Source organism: Oncorhynchus masou, chromosome 22, assembly GCF_036934945.1.
Source record: "Oncorhynchus masou masou isolate Uvic2021 chromosome 22, UVic_Omas_1.1, whole genome shotgun sequence".
Classification (NCBI taxonomy): domain Eukaryota; kingdom Metazoa; phylum Chordata; class Actinopteri; order Salmoniformes; family Salmonidae; genus Oncorhynchus; species Oncorhynchus masou.
In genome coordinates, this window is record NC_088233.1 from 4,008,726 (window position 1) to 4,033,151 (window position 24,426).

The 24,426-nt window shown below is 43.4% G+C and overlaps 1 protein-coding gene and 6 non-coding genes across 8 annotated transcripts; all 7 read right to left on the reverse strand.

Annotated features, from left to right (window-relative positions):
* Nucleotides 1-12,035: 12,035 nt before the first annotated feature.
* LOC135508895 (large ribosomal subunit protein uL4A) lies at nt 12,036-17,392 on the reverse strand. 2 transcript variants are annotated; one of them, XM_064929114.1, is made up of 10 exons: nt 17,283-17,392; nt 16,470-16,641; nt 16,151-16,257; nt 15,526-15,664; nt 15,053-15,177; nt 14,718-14,847; nt 14,174-14,330; nt 13,114-13,197; nt 12,664-12,784; nt 12,036-12,182 (listed from the first exon to the last, which is right to left on the reverse strand). In XM_064929114.1, exons 1-10 carry the CDS (start codon nt 17,283-17,285, stop codon nt 12,105-12,107), a joined length of 1,116 nt encoding a protein of 371 aa, XP_064785186.1. In that variant the 5' UTR covers nt 17,286-17,392; the 3' UTR covers nt 12,036-12,104. The 2 variants fall into 2 exon arrangements, with proteins under 2 accessions (XP_064785186.1, XP_064785187.1); XM_064929115.1 differs by lacking the exon at nt 17,283-17,392 and adding an exon at nt 17,042-17,268.
* LOC135509810 (small nucleolar RNA SNORD18) lies at nt 12,966-13,033 on the reverse strand. Its single transcript, XR_010450979.1, has one exon. It is a non-coding gene; the product is annotated as a small nucleolar RNA SNORD18 (small nucleolar RNA).
* LOC135509813 (small nucleolar RNA SNORD18) lies at nt 13,315-13,382 on the reverse strand. Its single transcript, XR_010450982.1, has one exon. It is a non-coding gene; the product is annotated as a small nucleolar RNA SNORD18 (small nucleolar RNA).
* LOC135509811 (small nucleolar RNA SNORD18) lies at nt 14,920-14,987 on the reverse strand. The gene has a single exon (XR_010450980.1). It is a non-coding gene; the product is annotated as a small nucleolar RNA SNORD18 (small nucleolar RNA).
* On the reverse strand, nt 15,825-15,923 carry LOC135509815 (small nucleolar RNA SNORD16). The gene has a single exon (XR_010450984.1). It is a non-coding gene; the product is annotated as a small nucleolar RNA SNORD16 (small nucleolar RNA).
* Nucleotides 16,336-16,404, reverse strand: LOC135509812 (small nucleolar RNA SNORD18). Its single transcript, XR_010450981.1, has one exon. It is a non-coding gene; the product is annotated as a small nucleolar RNA SNORD18 (small nucleolar RNA).
* On the reverse strand, nt 16,778-16,874 carry LOC135509814 (small nucleolar RNA SNORD16). Its single transcript, XR_010450983.1, has one exon. It is a non-coding gene; the product is annotated as a small nucleolar RNA SNORD16 (small nucleolar RNA).
* Nucleotides 17,393-24,426: the final 7,034 nt, after the last annotated feature.

The window sequence follows — 24,426 nt, forward strand, 5'->3', positions numbered from 1 at the left end:
ATGTAGTCCTATATAATATACAATATCCCATAGTGCACTGGGATGTAGCCCTATATAATATACAGTATCCCATAGTGCACTAGGATGTAGCCCTATATAATATACAGTATCCCATAGTGCACTAGGATGTAGCCCTATATAATATAATATACAGTATCCCATAGTGCACTAGGATGTAGTCCTATATAATATACAGTATCCCATAGTGCACTAGGATGTAGCCCTATATAATATACAGTATCCCATAGTGCACTAGGATGTAGCCCTATATAATATACATTATCCCATTATGCACTAGGATGTAGTCCTATATAATATACAATATCCCATAGTGCACTGGGATGTAGCCCTATATAATATACAGTATCCCATAGTGCACTAGGATGTAGCCCTATATAATATACAGTATCCCATAGTGCACTAGGATGTAGCCCTATATAATATAATATACAGTATCCCATAGTGCACTAGGATGTAGTCCTATATAATATACAGTATCCCATAGTGCACTAGGATGTAGCCCTATATAATATACAGTATCCCATAGTGCACTAGGATGTAGCCCTATATAATATACATTATCCCATTATGCACTAGGATGTAGTCCTATATAATATACAATATCCCATAGTGCACTGGGATGTAGCCCTATATAATATAATATACAGTATCCCATAGTGCACTAGGATGTAGTCCTGTATAATATACAGTATCCCATAGTGCACTAGGATGTAGTCCTGTATAATATACAGTATCCCATACTGCACTAGGATGTAGTCCTGTATAATATACAGTATCCCATAGTGCACTAGGATGTAGTCCTGTATAATATACAGTATCCCATAGTGCACTAGGATGTAGTCCTGTATAATATACAGTATCCCATAGTGCACTAGGATGTAGTCCTGTATAATATACAGTATCCCATAGTGCACTAGGATGTAGCCCTATATAATATACAGTATCCCATAGTGCACTAGGATGTAGCCCTATATAATATACAGTATCCCATAGTGCACTAGGATGTAGTCCTATATAATATACAGTATCCCATAGTGCACTAGGATGTAGCCCTATATAATATACTGTATCCCATAGTGCACTAGGATGTAGTCCTATATAATATACAGTATCCCATTATGCACTAGGATGTAGCCCTATATAATATACAGTATCCCATAGTGCACTAGGATGTAGCCCTATATAATATACAGAATCCCATAGTGCACTAGGATGTAGCCCTATATAATATACAGTATCCCATAGTACACTAGGATGTAGTCCTATATAATATACAGTATCCCATAGTACCCTAGGATGTAGTCCTATATAATATACAGTATCCCATAGTGCACTAGGATGTAGCCCTATATAATATACAGTATCCCATAGTGCACTAGGATGTAGCCCTATATAATATACAGTATCCCATAGTGCACTAGGATGTAGTCCTATATAATATACAGTATCCCATTATGCACTAGGATGTAGCCCTATATAATATACAGTATCCCATAGTGCACTAGGACGTAGCCCTATATAATATACAGTATCCCATAGTGCACTAGGATGTAGCCCTATATAATATACAGTATCCCATAGTACACTAGGATGTAGTCCTATATAATATACAGTATCCCATAGTACCCTAGGATGTAGTCCTATATAATATACAGTATCCCATAGTGCACTAGGATGGAGCCCTATATAATATACAGTATCCCATAGTGCACTAGGATGTAGCCCTATATAATATACGGTATCCCATAGTGCACTAGGATGTAGCCCTATATAATATACAGTATCCCATAGTGCACTAGAATGTAGTCCTATATAATATTCCATAGTGCACTAGGATGTAGCCCTATATAATATATAATATTCCATAGTGCACTAGGATGTAGCCCTATATAATATACGGTATCCCATTGTGCACTAGGATGTAGTCCTATATAATATATAATATCCCATAGTGCACTAGGACGTAGCCCTATATAATATACAGTATCCCATTGTGCACTAGGATGTAGCCCTATATAATATACGGTATCCCATAGTGCACTAGGATGTAGCCCTATATAATATACGGTATCCCATTGTGCACTAGGATGTAGCCCTATATAATATATAATATTCCATAGTGCATTAGGATGGAGCCCTATATAATATACAGTATCCCATTGTGCACTAGGATGTAGCCCTATATAATATACGGTATCCCATAGTGCACTAGGATGTAGCCCTATATAATATACGGTATCCCATTGTGCACTGGGATGTAGCCCTATATAATATACAGTATCCCATAGTGCACTAGGATGTAGCCCTATATAATATACAGTATCCCATAGTGCACTAGGATGTAGTCCTACATAATATACGGTATCCCATTGTGCACTAGGATGTAGTCCTATATAATATAATATACGGTATCCCATAGTGCACTAGGATGTAGACCTATATAATATAATATACGGTATCCCATAGTGCACTAGGATGTAGACCTATATAATATAATATACGGTACACCACCTATCCACATCGATGGAACAGTAGTGGAGAGAGTAGCAAGTTTTAAGTTCCTCGGCATACACATCACAGACAAACTGAATTGGTCCACTCACACAGACAGCATCGTGAAGAAGGCGCAGCAGCGCCTCTTCAACCTCAGGAGGCTGAAGAAATTCGGCTTGTCACCAAAAGCACTTACAAACTTCTAGAGAGCATCCTGGCGGGCTGTATCACCGCCTGGTACGGCAACTGCTCCGCCCTCAACCGTAAGGCTCTCCAGAGGGTAGTGAGGTCTGCACAACGCATCACCGGGGGCAAACTACCTGCCCTCCAGGACACCTACACCACCCAATGTTACAGGAAGGCCATAAAGATCATCAAGGACATCAACCACCCGAGCCACTGCCTGTTCACCCCGCTATCATCCAGAAGGCGAGGTCAGTACAGGTGCATCAAAGCTGGGACCGAGAGACTGAAAAACAGCTTCTATCTCAAGGCCATCAGACTGTTAAACAGCCACCACTAACATTGAGTGGCTGCTGCCAACACACTGACACTGACTCAACTCCAGCCACTTTAATAATAGGAATTGATGGGAAATGATGTAAATATATCACTAGCCACTTTAAACAATGCTACCTTATATAATGTTACTTACCCTACATTATTCTTCTCATATGCATACGTATATACTGTACTCTATATCATCGACTGCATCCTTATGTAATACATGTATCACTAGCCACTTTAACTATGCCACTTTGTTTACATACTCATCTCATATGTATATACTGTACTCGATACCATCTACTGTATCTTGCCTATGCTGCTCTGTACCATCACTCATTCATATATCCTTATGTACATATTCTTTATCCCCTTACACTGTGTATAAGACAGTAGTTTAGGAATTGTTAGTTAGATTACTTGTTGGTTATTACTGCATTGTCTGAACTAGAAGCACAAGCATTTCGCTACACTCGCATTAACATCTGCTAACCATGTGTATGTGACAAATAAATTTGATTTGATATTTGATCCCATTGTGCACTAGGATGTAGTCCTATATAATATAATATACGGTATCCCATAGTGCACTAGGATGTAGGCCTATATAATATACGGTATCCTATAGTGCACTAGGATGTAGACCTATGGGCCCTTGTCAAGATGGTGCACCATCAGGTCATCTGGAATCCACTGGATGAAAAGCAGAGATTTCTATGATTCGACCCATGATTTTACCAATCAGATTGACAGGGTTTGATTCTCTAAATCCCTTCAGTAGATCAAAATGAAAAGTTGGTCCTCCGGAGCTTCCATCTCCTCCTCCAGTTGCTCCTTAGCTGGTCCACATAGAAGATCTCTGCGCTCACAAAGCCTCTCAGAGTAGGAGAGCTGATCTTCGATCATCATCAGTGGTGTAAAGTACTTAAGTAAAAACACTAAAGTTGAACTTAAATCGTTATTTGGGGTATCTGTACTCTACTATTTATACTTTACTATTTATAACTTTTACTTCACTACATTCCAAAAGAAAATAATTTACTTTACTCCATAAATTTTTCCTGACACCCAAAAGATACATTTTGAATGCTTAACAGGACAGGAAAAAGGTCCAATTCACTCCCTTATCAAGAGAACATCCCTGGTCATCCCTACTGCCTCTGATCTGGAGGACTCACTAAACAGAGAACATCCCTGGTCATCCCTACTGTCTCTGATCTGGAGGACTCACTAAACAGAGAACATCCCTGGTCATCCCTACTGCCTCTGATCTGGAGGACTCACTAAACAGAGAACATCCCTGGTCATCCCTACTGTCTCTGATCTGGAGGACTCACTAAACAGAGAACATCCCTGGTCATCCCTACTGCCTCTGATCGAGGACTCACTAAACAGAGAACATCCCTGGTCATCCCTACTGTCTCTGATCTGGAGGACTCACTAAACAGAGAACATCCCTGGTCATCCCTACTGTCTCTGATCTGATGGACTCACTAAACAGAGAACATCCCTGGTCATCCCTACTGTCTCTGATCTGGAGGACTCACTAAACAGAGAACATCCCTGGTCATCCCTACTGTCTCTGATCTGGAGGACTCACTAAACAGAGAACACCCTGGTCATCCCTACTGTCTCTGATCTGGAGGACTCACTAAACAGAGAACATCCCTGGTCATCCCTACTGTCTCTGATCTGGAGGACTCACTAAACAGAGAACATCCCTGGTCATCCCTACTGTCTCTGATCTGAAGGACTCACTAAACAGAGAACATCCCTGGTCATCCCTACTGTCTCTGATCTGGAGGATTCACTAAACAGAGAACATCCCTGGTCATCCCTACTGCCTCTGATCTGGAGGACTCACTAAACAGAGAACATCCCTGGTCATCCCTACTGCCTCTGATCTGGAGGACTCACTAAACAGAGAACATCCCTGGTCATCCCTACTGTCTCTGATCTGAAGGACTCACTAAACAGAGAACATCCCTGGTCATCCCTACTGCCTCTGATCTGGAGGACTCACTAAACAGAGAACATCCCTGGTCATCCCTACTGTCTCTGATCTGAAGGACTCACTAAACAGAGAACATCCCTGGTCATCCCTACTGCCTCTGATCTGGAGGATTCACTAAACAGAGAACATCCCTGGTCATCCCTACTGTCTCTGATCTGGAGGACTCACTAAACCGAGAACATCCCTGGTCATCCCTACTGTCTCTGATCTGGAGGACTCACTAAACAGAGAACATCCCTGGTCATCTACTGCCTCTGATCTGGAGGACTCACTAAACACACATGCTTCGTTTGCAAATTGTCTGAGTGTGCCTCTGGCTTTCTATAAATTAAAAAAACAATATTATGGAGCCATCTGTTTTTGTTTAAAATAAGCTATTTGTTATTTTACTTTTACAATTAGACTGAACATAAACCCAACACGTACATTTTGGTCCCATGTTTCATGAGCTGAAATAAATATTTGTATAAAAAGCTTCTTTCTCTCAAATTGTGTGCAATAATTAGTTGACATCCCTGTTAGTAATCATTTCTCCTTGACAAGTTAATCCATCCACCTGACAGGTGTGTCATAGCAAGAAGCTGATTAAACAGCATGATCATTACACAGGTGCACCTTCTGCTGGGGTCACTCTAAAATGTGCAGTTTTGTCACACAACACAATGCCACTCATGTCTCAAGTTGAGTGAGCGTGCAATTGGAATGTTGACTGCCAGAATGTCCACCAAATCAAAAGTTTGTCACGTGCGCCGAAGACAACAGGTGTAGATCTTAGTGAAATGCTTACTTACAGGCCCAATTCCATGTAGATACCATTGCCCTATAGTACACAAAAAAACTATACATACCTCGGCCTAAATATCAGTGCCACAGGTAACTTCCACAAAGCTGTGAGCGATCTGAGAGACAAGGCAAGAAGGGCCTTATGGGCCTTAACCAATTAGGATCTGGCTAAAAATACTTGGATCAATTATAGAACCATTGCCCTTTATGGTTGTGAGGTCTGGGGTTCGCTCACCAAACACAAATTCATAAAAAATGTAACACACCAAATAAAGATGTTCAATTCTACAATCACCTAAAAGGAAGCGATTCCAAACCTTCCATAACAAATCCATCACCAACAGAGAGATGAACCTGGAGAAGAGTCCCCTAAGCAAGCTGGTCCTCTGTTCACAAACACAAACAGACCCCACAGGGCCCCAGGACAGCAGCACAATTAGACCCAACCAAATCATGAGAAAACAAAAATATAATTACTTGACACATTGGAAAGAATCAACAAAAAAACAGCGAACGAGAAGGCGATATTTGCCTCTATAGAACAGAATAGGGGACTGAGTCACTGGCTTAATGGTGCTCTTCCATGCCATCCAAAGGAGGGGTGAGTCACTTGAGTGGGATCTTCCTGTCTGGGTTGGCGACCCCCCCTCCCCCTCCTCCTCCTTGGGTTGTACCGTGGCGGAGATCTTTGTGGGCTATACTCAGCCTTGTCTCAGGATGGTAAGTTGGTGGTTGAAAATATCCCTCTAGTGGTGTGGGGGCTGTGCTTTGGTAAAGTGGGTGGGGTTATATCCTGCCTGTTTGGCCCTGTCTGGGTGTATCGTCGGACGGAGCCACAGTGTCTCCTGACCCCTCCTGTCTCAGCCTCCAGTATTTATGCTGCAATAGTTTATGTGCCGGGGGCTAGGGTCAGTTTGTTATATCTGGAGTACTTCTCCTGTCTTATCCGGTGTCCTATGTGAATTTAAGTATGCTCCCTCTAACTCTCTATCTTTTCACCCTTTTCTTGGAGGACCTAAGCCCTCGGACCATGCCTCAGGACTACCTGGCCTGATGACTCCTTGCTGTCCCCAGTCCACCTGAGCCCTAGGACCATGCCTCAGGACTACCTGACATGATGACTCCTTGCTGTCCCCAGTCCACCTGAGCCCTAGGACCATGCCTCAGGACTACCTGGCCTGATGACTCCTTGCTGTCCCCAGTCCACCTGAGCCCTAGGACCATGCCTCAGGACTACCTGGCCTGATGACTCCTTGCTGTCCCCAGTCCACCTGAGCCCTAGGTCCATGCCTCAGGACTACCTGGCCTGATGACTCCTTGCTGTCCCCAGTCCACCTGGCCCTAGGACCATGCCTCAAGACTACCTGGCCTGATGACTCCTTGCTGTCCCCAGTCCACCTGGCCCTAGGACCATGCCTCAGGACTACCTGGCCTGATGACTCCTTGATGTCCCCAGTCCACCTGGCCCTAGGTCCATGCCTCAGGACTACCTGGCCTGATGACTCCTTGCTGTCCCCAGTCCACCTGGCCCTAGGACCATGCCTCAGGACTACCTGGCCCTAGGACCATGCCTCAGGACTACCTGGCCCTAGGACCATGCCTCAGGACTACCTGGCCCTAGGACCATGCCTCAGGACTACCTGGCCTGATGACTCCTTGCTGTTCCCAGTCCACCTGGTTGTTCTGCTGCTCCAGCCACAACCGGTGACCCAGAACAGAAGTGTAAATAGAATTAGAACCGAAGTGTAAATAGAACCGAAGTGTAAATAGAAAGATGATCATAGAATGCCTTTCAGATGCTATATTTTTAACCGGGTCAAGTTGACCAATTGAACCGTAATATGATAGTGTTTGGAGACCTGCGATCTCAAAGTGGTTGTTCTTCCTTCATTAGGTACATAAATACCACATATCAGCCGCACGGGTCAACGACTGCATAATGTCGCCTACACACATACTGTACGTTCACATCTATCAACTAAGAATACATGTTTCCAGAGTGGAAGTAAACAAACGCTTCAACTTTTATTTCTGAACCACTGTGTGAAAGAGATGCCATATTGCTGAGTGTACCACTGGAACAGGAAGTACTGGTGAACACCAGTATCACTGTCTGTGGTGTCATGGACAACAGTACACTGTTCAGTACACTGAACAAACAATCTACATGAGTCTATGTAGGATTCGTACCAACAACCCCTTCGGCCCACAGTGCAGTGCCTTAACCATTGAGCCATCTTAGTTAACATTTCAAAGAAACACCTATTCCTGCAAGAAACTAACAAAAATAGAAAATAATAAATGCCTCCTACTATTATCAAGGATAATAGAGCCACAAGATCAGAGGCTACTGACTTAAAACAAGTCTGGAAAAAAATGTAACAATGAACACATGATTTTCAATGAAAGGAACACAGCCGTGGTGAAGAGGTTATTGGTTGGAATAGGCCTAATATTCATGTACCGTATAATAATATAACCTCAAATATTTGAGTGACGGTATAGTGAGTTTGTCATTGATGTGTATAATTTTGTGTCTACTGGTCTCTGTCACCAACTCAACCCATAACGCACATTAGGGCAGTACCACCATAGTCCACTAGGTGTCTGGCTTCTCCACACTCGACCATTCTGTCCGGAAGCTCGGTGTAAATAACAGAAGACAATGTATTTCACTGTCATCTAGTCTGCACAGTGTTCTTATATCTGATTATCTTACGCAAAGCCAGAGAAAATGATTCAGTGTTATTTAATCAAAATGAGCTGGATCGAATTGTTCTTGACAGACAGCTTTAGGAAACCCTGGATAATTAATTAGGTTTCTTTTTTTATTTAACCAGGCAAGTCAGTTAAAAGAAATATTTATTATTTACACTGATGGCCTACCGGGGAACGGTGGGTTAACTGCATTGTTCAGGGGCAGAACGACAGATTTTTACCTTGCCAGCTCGGGGATTCAAGCTAGCAACCTTTTTGGTTACTGGCCCAATACTACCTGCCGCCCCAGGTAGCCTAGTGGATTGATTAAACAAGTGGAAGACTGACCGACAGGACGCAGAACAGAAGGAAGCCCAAATTAATTAAACTCAACCCGGTCCCCGATGGGAACACGGTCAACAGTACCTTTGCCACAGAGTGAGTATCTAGAAACTTACCCAGCAGAATCATGGTTACATTGACAACATGGAGATATTGGTCAGAAAATGTACCTCAATGTAGGGATGGGGTTTGCTACTGTACTCTACATTTTTGCAGTATTTCAATCTTCTCGATATATCAGTGTGGATAAAGGTCAAGAGTACGGTTGCATATCACATCTCTGCATCGAAGTACGTTTACCAAACAATTTGTTGGGCCAGCAACCGAAGAATGTCATTCTGCCCGAGCAAGGCAGTTAACCCATTGTTCCCCAGAAGACCTGGGTGTCATTAAGGCAGTCTGGCTCCATGGTGTCTCAATGAAACTATGATTGTGTTCAGACTCCAGTACAGCTCAGTGTAAAGAAGCGTAATGGTAGGGTTGGAATCTGCTGGCTACTATGAACTAAATCTACAGATTTCTATGGATGTGGGTAATGTATATAGTGAACAACAATATTAACACAACATGTAAAGTGTTGTTCCCATGTTCATGAGCTGAAATAAAAGATCCCAGACATGTTCCTTAAGTACAAAAAGCTTATTTCTCTAAAATGTTGAGCACCAATTTGTTTACATTGCTGTTAGTATTTCTCCTTTGCCAAAATAATCCATCCACCTAGATTAGGGCCCAATGGATTTGAAATTATTTATGTCCTTTAATTGTAACTTGGTAGAAGTTTAGAAATTGTTTATTTGTGTGTGTAATATCTACACTTTAGTTGTTTAACGCTATAGATAAGATTTTCAAGCAGGAAATAACGTTTTGCATTTTTTTTATACAAATAAATAAGTTTTAAAAAATTAGTCCTTTGTTATGTGAACTAAAACTTCTAATGGTAGATTAAAATAATCAGTCGAATCTTCATAGCAGTTGAATCAAAGCTGAGCTATCTATGGCAGACGCTCCCTAAACATGACATCAACTCGCGACCATCTGACCCCCCCCCGCATTTAACAACACCATTCTGCCAGCCACATTCTGTTAAAGGTCCCCAAAGCACACGTCCCTGGGTCGCTCCTTTTCAGTTCGCTGCAGCTGGCGACTGGAACGAGCTGCAACAAACACTCAAACTGGACAGTTCTCAATTTCTTCATTCAAAGACTCAATCATGGACACTCACTGACAGTTGTGGCTGCTTTGTGTGATGTTTTGTTGCCTCTACCTTCTTGCCCTTTGTGCTGTTATCTGTGCCCAATGTTTGTACCGTTATGTAAGGCTGCTGTGTTGCTACCATTCTGTTGTCTTAGGTTTCTCTTTATGTAGTGGTCTTTTGTGGTGAGTTTTGTACAAAAAATATATATTTTTAATCCCAGCCCCCGTAGCCGCAGGAGGCCTTTTGCCTTTCAGTAGGCCGTCATTTTAAATAAGAATGTTCTCAACTGACTTGCCTAGTTATATAAAATAAACCATCCATACCAGACAGTACCACACACAGGGATGACCTCTGACATACTGACCATGTCACTGCATTCTTATAGTTTATTTTATTTAACCTTTAACTAGGCAAGTCAGTTAAGAACAAATTCTTATTTTCAATGACGGCCTAGGAACAGTGGGTTAACTGCCTGTTCAGGGGCAGAACGACAGATTTGTACCTTATCAGCTTGGGGGTTTGAACTTGCAACCTTCCGGTTACTAGTCTAACGCTCTAATCACTAGGCTACGCTGCCGCCCCGTTTAGTAACTTGAATGAGTTAAAAATATCTTAAACGCCAATGAAAACGAAACTGCAGCCGTATTCATTGACCTGGCCAAGGCTTTCGACTGTCAACCACCACAACCTCATCGGCAGACTCGACAGCCTTGGTTTCTCATATGATTGCCTCGCCTGGTTTACCAACTACTTACCTGATAAGAGTTCAGTGTGTCAAATCGGAGGGCCTGCTGTCCGGTCCTCTGGCAGTCTCTATGGGGGTGCCACAGGGCTCAACAGGCTGACCCTTTTCTCTGTATATATCAATGATGTCGCTCTTGCTGCTGGTGATTCACTGATCCACCTCTACACAGACCACACCATTCTGTATACTTCTGGCCCTTCTTTGGACACTGTGCTAACAAACCTCCAAATGAGCTTCAATGCCCTACAACACTCCTTCCGTGGCCTCCAACTACTATTGAACCGATCATTGCCCGCACATCCAGCATCACTACTCTGGACAGTTCTGACTTAGAATACGTGGATAACTACAAATACCTAGGTGTCTGGCTAGACTAAACGGTCCATCCAGACTCACATTAAGCATCTCAAATCAAAATTAATATAGAAATCGGCTTCCTATTTCGCAACAAAGCCTCCTTCACTCATACTGCCAAACATACCCTCATATCCAACCAATCCTTGACTTTGGCCATGTAATTTACAAAATAGCCCCCAACACTCTAATCAACAAATTGGATGCAGTCTATCACAGTGCCATCCATTTTGTCACCAAAGCCCCATACCCTACCCACCACTGCGATCTGTATGCTCTCGTTGGCTGGTCCTCACAACATATTCGTCGCCAAACCCACTGGCTCCAGGCCATCAGTAAGTCTCTGCAAGGTAAAGCTCCGCCTTATCTCAGCTCACCGGTCATGATAACACCCACCCACAGCACGCGTTCCAGCAGGTATATCTCACTGGTCATCCCCAAAGCCAACACCTTTGGCCACCTTTCCTTATATTTCTCTGGTGCCAATGGCTGGAACTGCAAAAAAAATGCATGTAAACGTCTGACACACTGGGATGAAAGAAATTAAAGCTGAAATAATTCTCTACTATTATTGACATTTCACATTTTTATAATAAAGTGGTGATCCTAACTGACACAAGAGAGGAAATCTTTACTAGAATTTAATGTCAGGAATTGTGAAAAACAGAATTTAAATGTATTTGGCTAATTTGTATGTAAGCTTCCCACTTCAACTGTAGCTAGGTGTACAGGTGCTTTAATACGCCTATGTAAAATAATGTTAATAAATTAGGTATTTCAACTGAAAGCATTGCATGGTCGCTTTCAATTAACAGCAGAAGGCACTCATTCATTTTAAGGGTCCCTGACGGGTCAAATCCAGGAGTTACCAAGACTGCAGAAATAAATATTTTTTCTACATATTTTATTTGAAACCATCTCTGAACCCCACAGTCTGTTAGAAGAGACGAGCTGCTCTATGCTTTGGACGGGGCCGCTTTGGACGGGGCCGCCTTGGACAGCTTCTTCTTAGGCTTCAGCATCTTGGCCTTGATCTGGGAAGAGCAGGAAGGTAATGTTTGGTGTTAATGTATACTGTGTTTATCATCTACTTCACTTCCTTTGGCAAATTTAAAACATGTTTCCTATGCCAATAAAGCTCTTAAATCGAATTGAGAGCGCGGGGGCCGCGGGAGAGAGACTTGTCATCAGGACAATATAGGATATTGATGTAGGTCAATTTCAATGTATGAATAGAGGTGATCGAATTGTATTTATTTAACTAGGCAAATCAGAAGCAGAGATTTGATGATACGGAAGGTTGTTCTACTAGTACTCCTATGTCACATTGTGTAGGTGCAATGGGGAGTATTTCACAGGCTTTATTCAGAACTTCAGCTAGATATCAGGATTCAGAAACACGGACAAAATGTGGAAGCTCCGTGTAGAATTAAATAGCTCATTCTGTTACTCACCACACTACAAACATTGATAATTTGGAGTTGTTTCACCACAGATTAAGCCTAGTCTACTCACAGCCGGGTCATGCAGCAGGATGGCTTGACGTCTGGCGGTCTTGGCGTAGGGGTTCAGCTTCATCATTATTCTCAGGTTCTTCAGGGGGTTCTTCTTCAGGACTCTGCGTCTGATCTTCTTGCTGTGAGGAGGCCAGACAAGTTCAGGAGGGGATCAAACCTGGCAGCATTGAGTGAACCTTCATGTTGTTGATGGTAACATTAACAAACACTGTTACACTACTTTAGACCTGAGCCCAATTGGCCCTGATCAACAGCAGTGCATTATGGGGAACGGGTCATTCGGGATTCAACCTATCGGAATAGCTCAGGACTTCCATTCAAATCAGGATTCAGAAACACGGACCTGAAGTGGAACCTCATCAAGGCTTCATGTCACAATGGAGGATAACGCAACATCATACTACAGTACCCACAATTCTCTGCACAATAGAAAGTGAGCAGGGCTTACTTTGGTGCACGAAGTGCTTTCTGGATCTCCTCACTCTTCAGAATCCTGCTCAGATCTGTGTTGGTCATCTTGTGCATGGGCAGACTGGAGGTGGGAGACAGACAGAGACATGACAGAGGTCAGTATACAACTGGCAGTACCTCTAAGGTTGTTGGGGGGGGAGCATGTGGTTTAGCAACAGACCATTAGAGCATTTCATTAAAACTCAGAACTTCTGGTAGATATCAGGATTCAGAAACACGGACCGAAGTGGAAGCTCATCACTGTAGAAATTAAATAGCTCTCAAATCTGTTACTAACCAACACACTAAAGAAACGTCCTTGAGCACCTCCAACACATTGCTGTTGACCCAGACAAGCACACCTGATTCAGCTGGTCAAGTAACCAAGCCCTCAGAGTGGAATCAGGCAAGTTTTTTCAGGGCTACACACTAAAAGAGTAGTTTGTTGGGGGTTCTGGAGGACTGAGCTGGGGTAACACTACAACATGATGCCCAACTGGTAAACTAACTAGTTGAAACAAACTTCAATTTTCAACCAACTGGTAAATTAAGGCCCAATAGCAAGTACACCCCATACACCGGGAGATCTTAGGACATATACAAAATGTAATTAAAATGACTGAATTGGGTTGGCTAAATGAGAAGGAGTAGGCTACAATGACCCAACCAACAGGTCAGCTGTTTCATACTTAGTTGTTAGAGACAAGGACGGAGAGCACAGTAAAACAGCCTCAATTAGCCTTGATACTGTAGCTAGCTTTAGAACGACTTGATTCAGTCAAGACAACCACCCACCTAGCCTGACCGACACGCCGCCCCACCCCACCCACCTAGCCTGACCGACACGCACCACCCCATTTAGCAAAATATTTGTTTAGTGTGTTCCTGTAGAATTCTGGCCTAGTGGACATTGTCGCGTCACCGAACGCTAGTAGTAGCTCAACCTTGATAGGCTAGATTGGTTTAAGTAACCTGGTCAAATTTCTGTCAAACCAACAGAACTCCACAAGAGCAGAGTCTGTTTAGGATTAGGCCCACGTAACCCTTGTTCTACTCACTTGTAGTCCACCTTGAGAGAGGCAGATTTGCGCCAGGTCCCGTAGAGCTGGTCCAGCTTGCGGAAGGCGGATTCGGTCCAGATACAGAAGCGGCCGACATGACCACCGGGGGCGAGCCTCAGCAGGTTCAGCTTGTTCACGTTCTGTAGGGTGATACCTGGTAGAGGGATGGGAGGACAGTTAAATTTTAGTATTGAGAAGAGGCACTTATATATTTTCTAATGCTTCTATTTTTTAAAAAGAGACAAACTCCATTTTCTACACAGTGGCATCCACAGCGAGACAGTTTCCTTTGAAAAGAAGAGGGTCTACATTGGTCATTTAGAGTGGCAGATGCTCTTTAGTACAGAACGACATTCGCCATTATCCTTTTACAGAAAACCCCTATCCATTATTCATGTTTTGTTGTAATGCAAAACGTTTTTTCAAATCATGGCAAAAAAAGGACAACTGATAATGAGGTTTCAGAACACTGAAATCATTGTGTTCAGAAACACGGACCAGAAGTCGCCCCCCCCCAGGGTCACCTCTAGCCAGTACATACCAGGGATGTTTCTGAAGGCCTTGGTGACACCTTGGTCCTGGTTGTAGATGATGCACGGTCCTTTGCGCTGGATGCGCCTGCGATTCCTCATCTTACCTTTACCAGCTCGCATGCGTTGTGACGCGTACACCTGCACACACACCCAGGGGACACGTTAATCTCATCCACTCATCCAAGGACACTCAATTTCACCATCACACCATGGCTCAGGACTCCCATTCAAATCAGGATTCAGAAACACGGACCTGAAGTGGAACCTCATCATTGCCTCATTGTCATAAGAAGAGGAAAAATGAACACTGACCAGTGAGACAGTATTAACTAGCTATATTGACCTTTTTGATGTCGTTCCAGGCTTTGAGTTTCTTCAGCAGCAGCACGGCCTCTTTAGTCTTCTTGTAACCCTCCACTTTATCATCAACTACCAGGGGAACCTCTGGGATCTCCTCAATGCGGTGTCCTGGAGGAGGGGAGGCCCTGTAGTTAGAGATTTACAGCCATCTAGTCCCACAAGTATCATCTTGTGAAGGGAGCGAGACACACCGAAGTTGGGGGATCAAAAGTGCCAGCGTCGTCGCGTCACCCTACACCTCCAGTGCCATTAAATAAGAAAATGTTCTTAACTGACTTGCCTAGTTAAATAAATCCTGAACTCTTTAAGAACCTGTGATTTCTTAAATACACAACAGGTGTCTAGCAACAAGAGTCTTACCTAAAAATGAGACCTTGTATAAAGGTTAAATAGATATATACACTGGTAAGAAGACTAAGCTATGCAGTGAGTACAAGAACACGGTGGGCGGCATACCTTTGGACATGACAAGTGCGGGCAGGGCGGAAGCGGCCAGGGCAGAGCATATGGCGTAACGCTTCTGGGTGGTGTTGATCCTGCGGTGCCAGCGGCGCCACGTCTTGGTGGGGGCGAACATGCGTCCTCCACGACACATCTACAGTCACAGGGGTCAAGGAACGGCTAAACAAAGCATTAAGAGCGTTATCTTCTTGGCCAGTTTTTCAAACATTAAGGCGCAGGAAATCAACAGTAAGTGGTCATTATTCTAGGACTAGTCTGTGTCGGAAACGGGCCTTAAATTAATTTAGGTGCTTTGCTCAGACTCAATATTCGTCAGCCACTTGTGCCAGCATACGACATCAGGCATAATGTCACTGTTCACAGCGTAGGACGCAAATTACACCATCACTGCAAGGCCCTTGAATGTCTCGTCCACCTCAGCATGCATTACCACCAGGGCTTTGTTCTTTAGGCAACAAACGGATGAGCACTAAAACAGAGAGGTGCCACCTATACTTGTACAATCAGAAACAAAGTCACAATGAGCCATAATGAACAGAACCCCGGTAGCCCATTTGTACCCAATGGATGTGGCAAGATTAATAGGAAATGTTTACTTTAGTCTGCCAGAGAAGGATACATTTCCGAAGGCTCCCTGGCCGGAGCGGTGGGTACCACCTCCCCTCACGCGAGGAATACGAGCCACGGCTCGGCCTGTACCCCAGGACTCCGCGCTCGTCTGATGACCTGGAAGCCAGAGTGCATTAGAACCCGTCCTCTATACATACCTAATAGGCTGCTATTGGTTTTATGGTACAGACAAAGCCCTTCAGAACTTCTAGTACAATCACGGCTTTCAGAAACACGGACCGAAGTGGAAACTAATCATTAAAGCTTGCAACCTGTCTCCAAAAAGCAATGTTTATTTGATTGAATACATGCTTAAAACAGTCACTCACCAGCCAGTTTGCTGACAGCATAGGGCTGACGGTTGTTCTTGCGCATGTTGGTGTGTACAAAGTTGACAATGTCCGGGCGGATGGGAGCCTTGAACACCGCAGGCATAACGACATTTTTGCCTGAACTCTCTCCTTTCTCGGAGTAGATAGAGATTAAAGGCCGGGCACAAGCCTGAGGAAGACAAAGGTCAGGGAAATCTGATAAATCTTGCAGTAGGTTACAATGTAGCCAATCGCATGTTGATAGTTAAACATTTTAGATGGGACTCTATTGGTTAACTTTAGCTAATATAGCTAGTTTGCAATCTTGCTCAGATTCAGCTGTCGTCATTCACTTGCGCCAGCATGACAGTAGGCATCTGTCGACTGATCGCAAAGTAGGACGCAAATTACACCATCATAGCAAGTAAATGTAGTTAAGTACTGCAATATATTAAAAGTAAAATCAGGACATACTGGAATGTTTGCACACCTGGTAGCACACCTGGCAAATGTCTAACTGAGCTATGGTTTACTAAGTACATATTCAAAACATTTTAATGAAGAAAGGTATACTGGTTTACGAATCTCACCTATAATTGAGCAAACCCGGCCTGTGGTTGCAAGGAAAGTACATGTGACTTGGCTAGAACCGTGCCCATCCAAAATGTCGCCTCGTGTCAGCTTCGTTCAGACTCGACATGAAATGAGTTAAATGGCATTGCCTTGTAAAGATTGTAGCGAGACAAGTGTTCGGTTTTCGACTATACCTTGCTCACTAACGCTGACGCCAAATGGTATATAGAATTGAAACAAATTAGCTAGGATTCTCACCATTTTTATATTTGTGTTTCGGCTCCCCGAGAACCAGGCTCCTCACTCAATGGAAGATACAGTAGAAAAGGAAGTTGGCAATGCAACTCACACGATATATGCTTCCGACGTCGTCACACTTCCGGCAATTTAAACGTTAAATAAATGCAATACTATAGAGGCAAATGTTTACATTCTAAGTCAATATACATTTCTCCAGTTAAATATTGATATTGAAATACTATACAACGGCGAAAACAACTTTCATAAATGGGACAATCTAGGTCTCTACTGTGCAATACGGCGGAGGAAACAAGGGTGGTGACCGGACTACTTTCGTGATAATTATTTCTTTTTCATAATTAAATGTAGTTACCACATGTTCCAAAATACTTATTTTGTCTTACAAGTAAAATAGTTATTGATACAAAAAATAAATTGTGTTTGTTGTGCTGACCGATATCATGACGTTAAGAATTCACTGGCTGTTTTCGCGCCAACGTCAAGTGAAACCGTCAACTGCCGTCACCGTTTTCCAATTTGTATTTAGGATTTTCAGACTTAAAAAAATATATTTATGTATTTAACTATGCTAACTATCTACCTAATGAAATGTGCTCCAGGATAATCAACAATGCTTTACAGTTAAAAAAAATATATTCTTCGGTGAGGTAATGTTTTCAAATGTTTGTCTTGCTTGTTAACATAAGTAATCTATCTGTCTCTTTTCAATCTTTGTCTGTTATTGTTTTGTAACTAACTAGCTTATTTACTTAACGTTTACTAACTAAAGACATATGTATCTAGTTTGCAAGAAAATCTTCAAGATGAATGCAAATAATCCAGTATTTATGAGGAAGATATCCAGATACTGAGAGGGAATCCTTCAACCTTACCTGACATCTACAGTGGCAACAGACCAGTCTTCCTCTGTGAGAAAACTACGTTGGTTTTTTTTTGTTGCTAGCTTTACTGAAGAGTTGCAATCAATCAATCCACCCTATTTATACAGATATTTCCAGAATTAGTTTACATGTATATATCCAGCCAAGCATCACCATGTCCTGAGACGTCTTAGTGTCCAGTTCAAGATAACTTGCAACTCAGAAATCTCCAACTTCAGTGCGTTCAAGACAACTGGCAACTCAGAAAAAACGAGCTCCCTTTGGGAAAAATCGTTTTGAACGGTCATCCAACTCGGAATTCCAAATCGGGAACTCGGCCTCTTTCTAGAGCTGTGAAACCCCATTTTCCAACCCAGGTTGGGCTGGCCTTGGGCTGCAGATTATGCGTGTTGAAGCTATGTGGTCTGCAAGTCTCGTGGTATGTCCGCGCTACCTGTAGACGTTTGTTGGTCTCATGTATTGAGTGAGTCAGTAGCTCTGGTCCATGGCGTCAGTATGCTATGCACATATACGTTGGCACACTATCTCTGGTCCAATGCGTTATGTTAACCACTGTTGTTTGTGCAGCTAGCTAGTCATCGTTCCACATCCTGTCTGATCTCATGTCTTGCAGCATCTGTGGCTTGAGAAGGTATCTGCTAGAGCCTATTGCCCCTGTCTTCTCTCCAGCCCCCCTCCGTGTAGGCTGTGTTATTATGTCTCTAGGAGAGGACAGTAGATAGTTATGGTAGTAGGCTGTGTTATTATGTCTCCAGGAGAGGACAGTAGATAGTTATGTTAGTAGGCTGTGGTATTATGTCTCTAGGAGAGGACAGTAGATATGTTAGTAGGCTGTGTTATTATGTCTCTAGGAGGACAGTAGATATGTTAGTAGGCTGTGTTATCATGAATTTCCAAACAAACATGGGTGCAGGTTTGGGATCAATTCCTCTTCAATTTAGAGAAAAGAGGAATAGTTAAAACACAGATAACCAGATAGACTGGAGTAGATTGGACTGGGGATGCTACATTTAGTTTTGTGGGAGAAAAGTAAAATGAGAAGCATCATCTACCATCTTGGCATAAAGTTCTTTACTTAGAGAATCCTCATTACGTGTAGTGCTGCAGTTATCACAGTCACATTACAGACTACTGCAGCCTCCCCCACTGTGAGAAGCATCATCTACCATCTTGGCATAAAGTTCTTTATTTAGAGAATCCTCATTACGTGTAGTGCTGCAGTTATCACAGTCACATTACAGACTACTGCAGCCTCCCCTCACTGTCGTTATCACGGTCACATTACAGACTACTGCAGCCTCCCCTCACTGTCGTTATCACGGTCACATTACAGACTACTGCAGCCTCCCCTCACTGTCGTTATCACGGTCACATTACAGACTCCTGCAGCCTCCCCTCACTGTCGTTATCACGGTCACATTACAGACTCCTGCAGCCTCCCCTCACTGTCGTTATCACGGTCACATTACAGACTACTGCAGCCTCCCCTCACTGTCGTTATCACGGTCACATTACAGACTACTGCAGCCTCCCCTCACTGTCGTTATCACGGTCACATTACAGACTACTGCAGCCTCCCCTCACTGTCGTTATCACGGTCACATTACAGACTACTGCAGCCTCCCCTCACTGTCGTTATCACGGTCACATTACAGACTCCTGCAGCCTCCCTCACTGTCGTCATCACGGTCACATTACAGACTCCTGCAGCCTCCCCTCACTGTCGTTATCACGGTCACATTACAGACTACTGCAGCCTCCCCTCACTGTCGTTATCACGGTCACATTACAGACTACTGCAGCCTCCCCTCACTGTCGTTATCACGGTCACATTACAGACTACTGCAGCCTCCCCTCACTGTCGTTATCACGGTCACATTACAGACTACTGCAGCCTCCCCTCACTGTCGTTATCACGGTCACATTACAGACTACTGCAGCCTCCCCTCACTGTCGTTATCACGGTCACATTACAGACTCCTGCAGCCTCCCCTCACTGTCGTTATCACGGTCACATTACAGAATACTGCAGCCTCCCCTCACTGTCGTTATCACGGTCACATTACAGACTCCTGCAGCCTCCCCTCACTGTCGTTATCACGGTCACATTACAGACTACTGCAGCCTCCCCTCACTGTCGTTATCACGGTCACATTACAGACTCCTGCAGCCTCCCCTCACTGTCGTTATCACGGTCACATTACAGAATACTGCAGCCTCCCCTCACTGTCGTTATCACGGTCACATTACAGACTACTGCAGCCTCCCCTCACTGTCGTTATCACGGTCACATTACAGACTACTGCAGCCTCCCCTCACTGTCGTTATCACGGTCACATTACAGACTACTGCACATTAATACACTGAACACTATATACTAACCCTAATACATTGAACAGACCACATTAATACACTGAACACTACATACTAACCCTAATACATTGAACATACCACATTAATACACTGAACACTACATACTAACCCTAATACATTGAACATACCACATTAATACACTGAACACTACATACTAACCCTAATACAGTGAACACTATATACTAACCCTAATACACAGAACAGACCACATTAATACACAGAACAGACCACATTAATACACTGAACACTATATACTAACCCTAATACATTGAACATACCACATTAATACACTGAACACTACATACTAACCCTAATACATTGAACATACCACATTAATACACTGAACAGAACACATTAATACACTGACCAGACCACATTAATACACAGAACACTATATACTAACCCTAATACACAGAACAGACCACATTAATACACTGAACAGACCACATTAATACACTGACCAGACCACATTAATACACAGAACACTATATACTAACCCTAATACACAGAACATACCACATTAATACACAGAACACTATATACTAACCCTAATACACAGAACAGACCACATTAATACACTGAACACTATATACTAACCCTAATACACAGAACAGACCACATTAATACACAGAACAGACCACATTAATACACGGAACAGACCACAATAATACACAGAACACTATATACTAACCCTAATACACAGAACAGACCACATTAATACACAGAACAGACCACATTAAAACACGGAACAGACCACAATAATACACTGAACACTACATACTAACCCTAATACACTGACCAGACCACATTAATACACTGAACACTATATACTAACCCTAATACACAGAACAGACCACATTAATACACGGAACAGACCACAATAATACACTGAACACTATATACTAACCCTAATACACTGACCAGACCACATTAATACAGTGAACACTATATACTAACCCTAATACACAGAACAGACCACATTAATACACAGAACAGACCACATTAATACACTGAACACTATATACTAACCCTAATACACTGACCAGACCACATTAATACACTGAACACTATATACTAACCCTAATACACAGAACAGACCACATTAATACACGGAACAGACCACAATAATACACTGAACACTATATACTAACCCTAATACACTGACCAGACCACATTAATACACTGAACACTATATACTAACCCTAATACACAGAACAGACCACATTAATACACGGAACAGACCACAATAATACACTGAACACTACATACTAACCCTAATACACAGAACAGACCACATTAATACACTGAACACTACATACTAACCCTAATACACAGAACAGACCACATGAATTCACTGTTCAGACCACATTAATACCCAGAACAGACCACATTAATACCCAGAACAGACCACATTAATACCCAGAACAGACCACATTAATACCCAGAACAGACCACATTAATACCCAGAACAGACCACATTAATGCCCAGAACAGACCACATTAATGCCCAGAACAGACCACATTAATACCCAGAACAGACCACATTAATACCCAGAACAGACCACATTAATACCCAGAACAGACCACATTAATACCCAGAAAAGACCACATTAATACCCAGAACAGACCACATTAATACCCAGAACAGACCACATTAATACCCAGAACAGACCACATTAATACACAGAACAGACCACATTAATACCCAGAACAGACCACATTAATACACTGAACATTACAGTTGAAGTGGGAAGTTTACATACACACAACCAATTTTTTTTCACAGTTTCTGACATTTAATCCTAGTAAAAATTCCCTGTCTTAGGTCAGTTAGGATCACCACTTTATTTTAAGAATGTGACATGTCAGAATAATAGTAGAGGTTTATTTCATCACATTCCCAGTCGGTCAGGAGTTTACATACACTCAATTAGTATTTGGTAGCATTGCCTTTAAATTGTTTAACTTGGGTCAAAAGTTTCGGTGCGCCTTCCACAAGCTTCCCACAATAAGTTGGGTGAATTTTGGCCCATTCCTCCTGACAGCTGGTGTAACTCAGTCAGGTTTGTAGGCCTCCTTGCTCGCACATGCTTTTTCAGTTTTGCCCACACATTTTCTATACGATTGAGGTCAGGGTTTGTGATGGACACTCCAATAGCTTGAATTTGTGGCTCTTAAGCCATTTTGCCACAATTTTGGAAGTATGCTTGGGGTCATTGTCCATTTGGAAGACCCATTTTAACCTTTAACTTCCTGACTGATGTCTTGAGATGTTGTTTCAATATATTCACATAATTTCCCTCCTCATGATGCCATCTATTTTGTGAAGTGCACCAGTCCCTCCTGCAGCAAAGCACCCCCACAACATGATGCTGCCACCCCGTGCTTCACGGTTGGGATGGTGTTCTTCGGCTTGCAAGCCTCCCCCTTTTTCCTCCAAACATAATGATGGCCATTTTGGCCAAACAGTTTTATTTTTGTTTCATCAGACCAGAGGACATTTCTCCAAAAAGTACGATCTTTGTCCCCATGTGCAGTATAGAACTCGTTTTAATCCCACGCTTGGATTGCGTCCTACCTGACAGGTCGCTCCTACCAGGTGGCGTGGCGAGAATCTGTCTCCTCGCCACGCGCTCTCACCACTGGTGTCCCCCAGGGCTCTGTTCTAGGCCCTCTCCTATTCTCGCTATACACCAAGTCACTTGGCTCTGTCATAACCTCACATGGTCTCTCCTATCATTGCTATGCAGACGACACACAATTAATCTTCTCCTTTCCCCCTTCTGATGACCAGGTGGCGAATCGCATCTCTGCATGTCTGGCAGACATATCAGTGTGGATGACGGATCACCACCTCAAGCTGAACCTCGGCAAGACGGAGCTGCTCTTCCTCCCGGGGAAGGACTGCCCGTTCCATGATCTCGCCATCACGGTTGACAACTCCATTGTGTCCTCCTCCCAGAGCGCTAAGAACCTTGGCGTGATCCTGGACAACACCCTGTCGTTTCTCAACCAACATCATGGCGGTGGCCCGTTCCTGTAGGTTCATGCTCTACAACATCCGCAGAGTACGACCCTGCCTCACACAGGCAGCGGCGCAGGTCCTAATCCAGGCACTTGTCATCTCCCATCTGGATTACTGCAACTCGCTGTTGGCTGGGCTCCTGCCTGTGCCATTAAACCCCTACAACTCATCCAGAACGCCGCAGCCCGTCTGGTGTTCAACCTTCCCAAGTTCTCTCACGTCACCCCGCTCCTCCGCTCTCTCCACTGGCTTCCAGTTGAAGCTCGCATCCGCTACAAGACCATGATGCTTGCCTACGGAGCTGTGAGGGGAACGGCACCGCAGTACCTCCAGGCTCTGATCAGGCCCTACACCCAAACAAGGGCACTGCGTTCATCCACCTCTGGCCTGCTCGCCTCCCTACCACTGAGGAAGTACAGTTCCCGCTCAGCCCAGTCAAAACTGTTCGCTGCTCTGGCCCCCAATGGTGGAACAAACTCCCTCACGACGCCAGGACAGCGGAGTCAATCACCACCTTCCGGAGACACCTGAAACCCCACCTCTTCAAGGAATACCTAGGATAGGATAAGTAATCCTTCTCACCCCCCCTTAAATGATTTAGATGCGCTATTGTAAAGTGGCTGTTCCACTGGATGTCAGAAGGTGAATTCACCAATTTGTAAGTCGCTCTGGATAAGAGCGTCTGCTAAATGACTTAAATGTAAATGTAAATGTTAAATGTTTTACTTTGGATATAGATACTTTTGTACCGGTTTCCTCCAGCATCTTCACAAGGTCCTTTGCTGTTGTTCTGGGATTGATTTGCACTTTTCGCACCAAAGTACGTTCATCTCTAGGAGACAGAACGCGTCTCCTTCCTGAG

What these genes read in the sequence shown, in the direction of transcription:
- LOC135508895 (XM_064929114.1), bottom strand. An exon ending in GCCAGGGAGCCTTCGGAAAT is followed by an intron (nt 15,665 to 16,150) that starts GTATCCTTCTCT and finishes CTGTGACTGTAG; the next exon opens with ATGTGTCGTGGAGGACGCAT. An exon ending in TCCTGCTGCATGACCCGGCT is followed by an intron (nt 12,183 to 12,663) that starts GTGAGTAGACTA and finishes TGCTCTTCCCAG; the next exon opens with ATCAAGGCCAAGATGCTGAA.